Here is a 10,369-nt window from a genome sequence, read left to right as displayed (position 1 = left end):
TTTGCCTTTCACATTGATATTCATCTTCCAAACTTGTTCCAGTACCCAAAGCTGTCAATAGCTCAGCAGGACATTTCCCACAGGTAAATAAAAATTATCAAAACCAAACTCAGCAACACCCTCTCAAATCCTATTTTAAAATTCTAAACAAAATTCTGAAGCCTGATTTTGATTTTTTCTCTCTTCCATACTCTTTCAAACATGACTTTTTAAAAAATCTTGACAAATACGTACACTGATAATAACAGTTACAATAGAGTAACAGGGACATGACCAAAGATTATTGCAAAGTGTTTCTCAGTTAATTCTAAATCATAGTTCTTATGATGCTTGGCAAACTTTTTAATTTCCCAAACAGAACAGATAAATAAGAAAAGGCATGAACAAAATACTGTCAGGTTATAAATTTGTCAGGTAATGTGCTCAGGCATTGCTGTGACTGTGATTAAATAATACAAAGAGCATTCCATGCAAGGTACTGAGCTACAACAATTCTTTGAGAGACTTTAAAGTGAATCTGCTCCTCCACATATTGATGACCTCTTGAGGTCCCTTCTACTCCTATTTTCTTTAATTTCATGTTTAGTTTATGTATGTCTATACAAATATCTTTTGTGACTAGGCATAGCATGTTTGTAGAGTGCAAAACATCTTTTTAAATATGCTATACAGTAAATTTACATTTCTGTAAAGACATCTTAAAGCTATTTTACAACTAATAACTCTTGGGAGCCTGTGGATTTGTTGGAGCTTAGTGGGACTGATTACCTGTCTTTATAAAGCCAAGAGACCATTGACTCTGATTACAGGAGGAAGGCTTTGGGCACGGAAGTTTCCATAACTTTTCCATATATTTTTAAACATTATTTTAATGGGAGAGATATCATGTAAGGGGACATTTTTAGAGCTTGCCAAAGGCCTGAAAATATCAATTTTTACACTTTTTTTCTGCCCCTTTTTTTGCTCTCAATTGTTTGTACAGGTGTATCCAGTTTTTCCACTAAGTTCCTCGTATTGCAGGATATTTTTTTCATATGCATATCAGCATGCATAATTACAACAAGGTTTATTCTATCCAATACACAATAAAGGTAAGAAATTAAGAGGAATTCCTCCCAAGCATCTGAATTCTATTTTTAGCACTTCAAGTCTGCTATAAAAATTAGACATCAGTTCCTATGATAATAAAGATTGGAAAAAGCTTTCAGTCCAAATTTAATCTATTAAAAATTGACCTACCGATAAAGATTTTCTACAAGAAGCAAGGGAAAGGTGGAAAGCCTTTATGTACCCTGATGCGTAAGAGAGAAATGTCTTCATAGAATACTGAGAACATGTGAAGGATAATTATTTTTCTTACCCATTTTCATATTCTTATCCAATGTCACAATAGCAGTTACTACTGCCAGAAATTGCTTCAGCAAAATAAAAGCTGCAGCCAAGAAGACCTGTAGCCCAACTCTTTAACAGTGAGGATCATACTGAAAAAGTAGTTTTGTTCTTGGTGAAAGATGAGATCCCAGTTACACCAAATTGTAATATATCCTACTTGCATTTTCTGGAAACAGTATATTAATACTCATTAACTTGAAGCTGAAATCAGGAAACAGAAAACATTACATAAATTACAGCTAAGTGCATAAATAAAGCATTTGCAAACAAAACAAATTTATAAGCTTCAAAACAAATGTTAACCATCATACAGTTCAGTAGATACACTTTCCTACAAAGATGCTCTGTGGGGATGTTAAGAGGCATTTGCATTTTCTGACCAGACAGCTGGTGTACTCTAAAACCAGCGTGCTGGGTTACACCAAGGTTTGGCCCATATATCCAAAAGCATCCATGAAGATTTTCATCACTGCTGTGTCACAGTTTGCATACATACAGAATACTGATTAAATCCTGAAGCCCTTACAAGGAGAATACTTCTACTGATGTTAAGACTTTTATCTGATAAGGATTTAAAAATCAGATCAATGGCAATATACTATTCTACTAACCGTAAGTGTGGGCATATATAACATACATTCAAATATGGCACTTATGCAAACCCTACAGACATATCTCACTATCCAGCATGATGTTACAAGGTATGTGAAAAACAGGACTGAATAAAATAGTATATAAGAATTCATCAATCTTCCAAGTCTCTCAAACCATAGAAGTAATATTACAACAGTTTCCACTACTGAAAACTTGTAGGACAGACTAAAAAGACATTCAGGCTCTCTTTACATTTCATAACACATATCATGAAAATAGAATTAGGAGAGCAGAAAGGCGATGACTTGTTCAGACAAGTTCATCCAATACATTGGCATGTTGGGGCATACACTATTTATAAGCATTGCTAATGAACTGTGAAGTAGGAAAGCTTTATCTGTGTGCTGCCTGGGCTAATCAAGGGTGATGCTGGAAGGGACAGGGTTGTCTCAGCCCTGAGAAAAGCCAAAGCTGCCACCACAGGAGTTACAACTAAACTCTGAGATGACACACTTCCAAGATTTCGCTCTCCATTCTCTCTTAACTTATCCCAGTCAACTAACAGCTGCAATCATCCTGGGTGAGGAGAGGTGACCTGCAACTGGTGACTTTGAAACTTCAGTGATCACAGAGGTGATGGAAGAAATTCTTTAAACTCTGGCACCTGGGAAGTGGGGTTGCTGTGAATTATCTTCTCCACTATGGTCAGTGTATTCTTAACTAATCCCTGCATTGCCTGGACATGCTCTTACAAGATACCTCTTAACTATTCAGATGTCTTGGTGGGCACCCTGTGTCTTCTCACTCTGCAAAGTCCTAATAAGAAATTACATTCTTGCCTCAGCATACAGGCTGCACACACATCAGCCAGCACACAAAGATCACACGGCCCCTGTGTTTCAGCTGATAAACCCAAACCCCAGTGAAACCTGTTGCCCTTTTGAGGTAAAATGTATTTCTCTATTATGGCACATGTTCAATATATACAGTTACACTACAACCAAAACAAAAGTGTCCTAAACACATAGGCAGAGATGTTTGACTACAACTTATTCATATTAATCCTTGCTTGGAGTGGGATGCTGTTGTTCTGTGGAAAGCTTTACTATATCAATAATGACATTGTCTCAATATACAATCTATAATATATCTAAGTACATTGAATAGGTATGATTTCTTGTATAAACCTTCAGTTAAATATACTTGTCTAACAATGTCACCTTGTATGCTTGTCAGAGATTGGTAAAAATATATATATATGTATCCAGTCTCCGAGTGCACAGGGTTCAGTGATTAACTTTTAACCTCTGCTGCCACGCTTTACTTTCAAATACCAGTTATTACACTGTATTTAGAGGACTATTTTCTCACTCCAAGGGAGAACAGAGTTCTGTAAAAATTGTTGATGCGCACCCAAAATGCAAGAGAAGTAACTCGAATGCGTACCACGTTACAACACCCAGATTAGTGTAACAAGTCAGATTACTTGCAAACTGTAAATGAAAAGTTAAGGAAGAAACCTCACAGATCCATACAGCCAAACAACAAAGCTGTCAAAGAGTTGGTTCCAGCTCATCTGTTACCTTTTTCACAATGCTACATGGTTTATGTTAAACCAAAATCCTAAGCCACAACTTTATTTGGGAAATCAGTTCCTACAGTTAGGAAATATTCAACTGATTACAGCATCTCCAAGTTCCCATATTCCCTCTTTATCTTTGCACACTACATGAGCATTGCAGAGAGAAAACAAAACAGCAGTCAATATGCTAGCTGCAATATGGCTTCCTATGAGAAGGACGACATTTAATTGGCTTTGATATTTTTCTTTGTCCGGTATGTATTTCTCTGTATGTGTGAGCATGTGTGAGCTCACACACTTTTTCTTCTCTTTTTTATGGTGCACTTCACTGACATATTTAATAGTCACTCATTGCCATAGCATTTGTTTACCATAACTTACAAAGTCAAATTGGAGGATTATATTGTATTTACAAACAAGTTGGCACTTACAGAATAAATTATTGATTCCTCTTTATTTTTTATTTCATTTTATTTTCCTTTTTTCTCATCTTCTTTTTCACCCAAGGGCATCTAGAATTCAGGCAGAATAGTAAAACCTGCTGCCTGCTGCCATTATGCTACATTAACATGAGTAAATAAGATTCCAGCTGGTACACTCTTTCCCAAGGTTTGCTTGTTGCTGAGAGGCAGTGCCTTCCACCTCAGTTCATGTCCAGTGCTCGGGAACTGTTAGTCAAGTGAAAGCAAAGGCTGCATGTTTTCTTCCTCATTCTTATCCATGCGTTTCAGCACCCCAGGATCCACAACCGACTGAGACCTGCAGAGGGATAATATGTTTATTTGACAGTTCTAGATCAAGACAAATGAGGGTAAACCTCAGCTTTCTTTTGTTTATTTTAATCTCTGCCAGGGCTTAAAAATAATGGTACAGCATTACCCAAGCATCTGATCATTTCAAATAGTCAGAAAATACCCTCATGGAGTGATTACATGGCTTTAAAGAGCTCAGTGCCTGTTTGTGGATATAGGAGCAAAAGGTGGAATAAAGTGGATCCTCTTTTCTTCAGTGAAACAGGGCACATCCTCAGTATGCAACAGAGAGCAAACTGAGCTGTCTTTTGTACTGCCTTAAGCACTGACCCTCTCTACCAGAAAGTTATATGGCATGGGGCGGGTAAAGAAGGTACAACTCAGCCACCCAGCTGGCTAATGGCACACTGCAATTAGTGGCATGTGTTAGCTGGAAGCACAAGTTGCTCCTTTTCTGAATAGCAACAGTGTGAGATACTAAGCCACATCCCTAGGGAATCCAGCCATGGTCAGCAGAAATTCTGGAGCAGTGGACACATCTGTCAAACTCACTTAGCAGCTCAGCTAAACAGAGCAGAGATTGATGGGAAGGGCAAATTCAATGATGCAATGAAAAATTTCTCCCGATTCTCTTATTCAGCACAGAAGTATAAAACTGGTACTGGTACTCTGCAATAGCCAGGTGTGAGGGAAAAAGAGGAACCCCCAATCTCCACCAAAACCAAAATGCTTCATTAAAAACAAAGTCTGAAGTGTGTCTCAGCTTGTCAAAATGCAGACACTTCTGGGCTACAGTAAAAGCAACCCTTGTTCCCTTTAGTGGGATGAATTTTATGCCAGAAATGCCTGTTTCTCGTCATTTCTGTAAAGATTTGAAATGGCTGGAGCATGTGTACATCTCTACAGTGGAAGCACAATGTGACTGCAGTATGGCTACAGATTTGCCCATGTGAAGGGCTACAGGAAAAAGAAAAAAACTGTACCAATTCTGACCTCTGCTAAGATAAACATACGGTAAATCCCTCACTTATAAACTGGCATCATCCACTGAACAATGAATGAGTCTGATAGCAGGATACAATTCAGTTTTTCTCAAAAAATCTAAAGAAAACCTTCAAAACCACAAAAAATATCTGAATTAGAGCCTAGGCAAAAACTTTAAACACAAGGATATTTTCTAATAATACTTGCCACATTCTCTTACTAATGCTAAAATCAAGCAAATTAGCTTTAAAAATCTGATAGTCTCTCTTGTGATAAACATAATTAAAAATTTTTAATTAAAACTGTACAATAACCCTCATCTAGATCACTGATCAGTTCCTCAGGCAGAAAACTAAACCACTGAATTAAAAATGCTTTAAAACCTTCACAAGGTACTGTGCCAATGCAAAGCTGATTGAAAATTTGCTTTACTCCTGGAAAATCCAATTCATCAAGATAAAAAATGCTGTGGAAGCATACTAATTTCAAAGAATTCCCAACTGACTGTAAGTACTAATAGAAGACTGAGCCTCTTCTTCATCTGCCAATGTCTGAACCGCCAAGGTTTTCAGGTCTCATCTGGGGAGCTGAAGGGGAGCCAGAAAGGCTGCAAACCCGGTCTCAAATTCCCAGTGAGGCAGTTTTGGGCATAAATTCCCAGGACCTCCAAACTCCCCAATGCCAAGGCATACATGAAAATGGAACTGCACAAATCCTGATCTATGGCTTGTAAGCTCAGGAGCCTAAATGCTTTGAAGAAGGAGACATAGTTTTCATTCAGTTTTAAATCAACATTTACTGTCACATTTCATTCTGTTCAGCAGCAGTTCATGAAGGAAGGTATGTAAAATGAAAAACATTTGTGTAAGTCTATAGCACCTTCTATCTACATCTCCCAAATATCTTTACAGACATTACTGAATAAATTCCCAGAAAACACAGTAGGACAGAGTTGTACTACAAAGTCCCACTGCAGAGGTGAGGAATCAAAGCCACACACAGATTATTCTGCAGAGGTGATCGACACAGAAATCTGGGTTAAGTGAGAAGAGGATGCAGGTCTCCAGCTGAGTGCCTCAACTATGACAGCCATGGGTGGACACAGCCACAGGCTCAACAGAACTGCTGAGATTGCTGCAGTGGTGCCACATGACATGAACATGTTCTCTCCAGAGGTCTGTGCTACAGGTGGTATTAATTCCTCCTTATCTCCACCACCCTCCCCACCATCAGCCTTCCTTTCTGTAGGGGTCATCCAATTCACCAGAATTTCAAGGAGATCTGGAGGAATGTCAGTGGTTCATATGGGGGCAAAAATGATTAACAAAGAAATGAATTCTCAGCAGTATTTTAATTTAGGAACAATATTCTTTCAGAACAATAAACTGATTTTAAAATGGCAAGCCAGATTAAACAAGATAATTGTTGGAGATCTGCTAGATGCTTCTGAAATTTGTTCTAATTTAAGTATTTTTCATTGACTTACTGTCATGGCTTCTTATATGTTAAAAACCTTCTGCACTAACATACCACACTGAGTGTGGTTTTAAACTGAAAGAAACAATCCATCAGGTGCCGAATTCAAGTTAAATTTCATCTGCTTTACCTCAACTTTTCTATTTCTGTTTTAACACAATCTGTGCACTAAATACATCAAAGTCCTGGGACTTTCTGTTCATCTTACTACCACTCCCTTCTACTTGGTACTAGCACAGTAAATCTACTTAGTACTTTTTATATACAACAGCAGGGAAGGAGGATTCCAGCAGGTGCTGCAGACACACTAACTGAAAAAGAATGCAGAGAAGGTGAGGAAATTTCAGCTCAATATTATGTAGATATAAATTTCAACAGGCTTATTTTCTGCAGTATGTCTCCTACTGTGTCAGTTAACCCAGACTGAAAGAATGTCAATTTAAAGCTTACACTGGAGTGCAACTCTGCATGAAGGATTTTTCAAGCACAAGTTAAATGAGAAGAAAAATTCTTTGAGAAAGAATGAAGAACCTGGACAACCCACTGCTCTTCCATTTAATAATGTGCTTGCCCAGGATAGTCTGTCTTGTCACAGGACTTCTCATGGGTTTTTTGTTGCATCGTTGGATGAAGCTATTTACTCTTGTGACTTCGTTATGCAACAGTAAGACTTGTGCATTTCAGCTCCTAAATTCCACCCTTCTCTCCAAGACAGCTTCTCTATCATCTCATAATTCTTGTATTATGTGCAAATCACATATAAATGTATTGCTCACTTCTACCCTTCCCCTGACTCTTTGCTGGCCCATTTTCTCCACTGCTTGTGTTAATTTCATCTTTGTCATATGACTTCAGGACCTTTTTCAATTTATGCTTATCCTAGTTCATTTCCATCCAGACTCTTGCTATTACCCACTTTCAGTGCACGATAGGTTTTCTTCAAAACAAAATCCTTAAACTTCACTGCTTTTTTTCTTTTTCACTCCTACAGCAATCTCCTGTTGTCTCCTCTCTATTTGCCCCCAAATATCACCGTTTCAAATCACACTGTCCTCCCAAATCTATGCAACATTTTCCAGCCAACATTACCTTTCTGGCTGAGGAGTCTGAAAATATTTTATCCTGTTTGATCTGCTTCCAGAGTCTCTCTCCCTTTTGCATCAAATACCATCTCCTGAAATTGAATTCTCAGCTTACCATATTCTGACTTAATTTTAATAGCTTTATATATTGGTTTCTGCCATGTTTGTTCTCTTCTGATTCATTGCTATGCCTACCCCTTTATGAGCTGTAATCTGGCTTTTGCTACCCTGCTCAACCTTTTCTACCAACCTGTTGTAATCTTCCCCCTTTCTCCTCTACTGCCCTGGCAAGGCTGGACCAGGTTTACCCCTCCCAAGTGAATTACCTCACTGCTTCCATAGTTACTGGACAGTTAACTAACCTCTTCCTGTACTTTATTTTGAATGGTAAAATGCAGCATGCAATTATACTGTATCTTCTCAAAAAGAAGAATATCAGAACACCAGGATGTTTAACAGACTCAAGTATAATGACTGGCACCAATTTTTGTGCTGGTTCTCCTCATTACATTTTCTCATGTTGTGTGCAGTCACTGTGACTGACAGTTCAGATGCTGTAAATGTCCTGGCACCTATAGGCACTGGGACATGAGGTGGAGGAAGGTTCGAGTTATCATCACCACCCAGCTGGATAATTGGCCCCAATTTACCCTCTGCACCGAGGTTCATTTCAGCTAGCACTGTCTCTCTAAATGCATTCTGGAGGCTGAGGTGGGATACGAGCTTATACCAAACACAGCACTGTATACACTACCTATATAGAGCCATGGAAATAATTAGCTGTACTGAGCTCACAGATCACATGGGCAATAATCAACACTATGGTCTATAATCAACAGAGATCTTCTTAAGAAATTAAAAAAAAAGGTCCTTGTATATAATAAACTGAGGGAACTACCTGCATCTTTATATAACAGAAGGCAAACGTTAACCATATAGCAATACTATAAGACCACAGTACCTTTAACCCACCTTTTCATGGATTTGGGAGAGAGGTCCTTTTCTATATCCTTTGCAGGAGCGTTGTAGGAGTCCGCATTGCATTCACTGTCGTCATCGTATTCATGGTCAAGCAGTGTTCTTGCCCACGTCCCCATGTCATAGGGGGGCAACATTCCTCCAAACTCTGAAGGCAGGATCTCAGGGTGTATTAGCTGATGCAGGCTGTTGAGGTTATTACCGTGCAGGAATATCTGTATGTACGCATGCAGGTAAAACCAAAGTGGTATCACAAAAATCATCAAAGCCCAAATTATATCACCTTTATTAGAGGATATTGTACAGTTTCAGTGTTCTGGCTGAGTTGGGCTAACAGACATGACCACTAAGGCACACCTCACCTCTGTCTTAAGCATGGTCATACTATGTTCATAAACCTACAACTTGATTAAAACATAAATGACTTAAAATAGTTGTAGGACAACAAGGGGCCTAAGGAGGGTAAGAACTGATGGCTGGTACCTAGATGGACAGAAGATTAGGTAGACTGACTATCTCTTGTTATTTGCTCTCCCTAACCCTGTGAATTAAATTAAGTGAATAAATTAAGAACATAAATAATAAGTAAAATTAATATTCACCATATATATTAAGGAATATATATTGACTTTTAGCATCCAGCCATGAGTTCTGTAAATAAGATAAATAGTGCAGCGTAATGAAAACTGCACTGGAAAGATTTTCTTCCTTAATATGGTGGTACTACTAGCTACCATCCATACTTAATAATATATGAAGTAATTAGTAACAATAAAATAACTTCTGTGACAACTATGAGGAAATAATTGATGGTCTATTTGATATTTTCCACCAATGTTTTGGTAGACTGATTTTTGTACATGCTTTACATTTTTTTATATATATATATGTATATTAATATGACATCTATGTATATGAATACTTGTATTTATGTTTAACCTTACTGTTTCTCCTCAGATATCTGGAATGTGACTGATGAGTGCTAGAAACAGAGCACCTCTGGATTTGGACAGCCTCCTCCCACAGATACTAGGGACCTGCAGACTTCCCACTGGGAGGAAATGGCTGCTCTTGGGTATGGCTACACAGACAGCTCACAGCAGCTATTTCTAGACTAGCAAGTAAGACAGGCCAGGATTCACCCTTTGTGACTAGGAGCAAGTGCCATGGCACAGTTCACATCCATATGGTTAAACTCCTTTCATCTCTAGAACAAGCTCACCTCATCCATACTGTTCACTGGTCCATGCCATCCCCAAATTGTTTCTGGGCAATGTCTAAGAACACACCAGCTGGCACCAGCCAGTACCCTGCCAGAAAGTGTCTGTACAATTAAAGAGTAGGAATGGCAGTGCCCAACCCTTTTTAACTGACTAGCACAGAAGCAGCCAAGAAAGCAAGGTGGGATATTGCCTCCTAACAGCTGTACGCTGCCTCTCGTTCCCCATGGGGCAGGCGGGGGTGTGCACCAGACAGATGTCAAGTGCTATCAATTCAAATTCCACTTCACCTTGCAGAGACTCCTCTGG

The 10,369-nt window shown here is 38.6% G+C and overlaps 1 protein-coding gene across 1 annotated transcript in view; it reads right to left on the bottom strand.

Moving 5' to 3' along the window:
* Positions 1 to 318: 318 nt before the first annotated feature.
* CLVS2 (clavesin 2) overlaps positions 319 to 10,369 on the bottom strand; it is a 55,208-nt gene continuing 45,157 nt past the window's right edge. Inside the window, exons 4-5 of the mRNA XM_074896234.1 lie at positions 8,835 to 9,055; positions 319 to 4,327 (exon numbers count right to left, since the gene is read on the bottom strand). Of these exons, the coding sequence (XP_074752335.1) occupies positions 4,240 to 4,327; positions 8,835 to 9,055 (309 nt within the window). The 3' untranslated portion in view covers positions 319 to 4,239. The remainder of the gene's footprint in view (positions 4,328 to 8,834; positions 9,056 to 10,369) is intronic.

This window comes from Athene noctua, chromosome 1 (assembly GCF_965140245.1).
Source record: "Athene noctua chromosome 1, bAthNoc1.hap1.1, whole genome shotgun sequence".
Lineage (NCBI taxonomy): Eukaryota > Metazoa > Chordata > Aves > Strigiformes > Strigidae > Athene > Athene noctua.
Note: the sequence above shows the minus strand (reverse complement) of the source record. Positions and strands in the feature narration are given on the sequence as shown.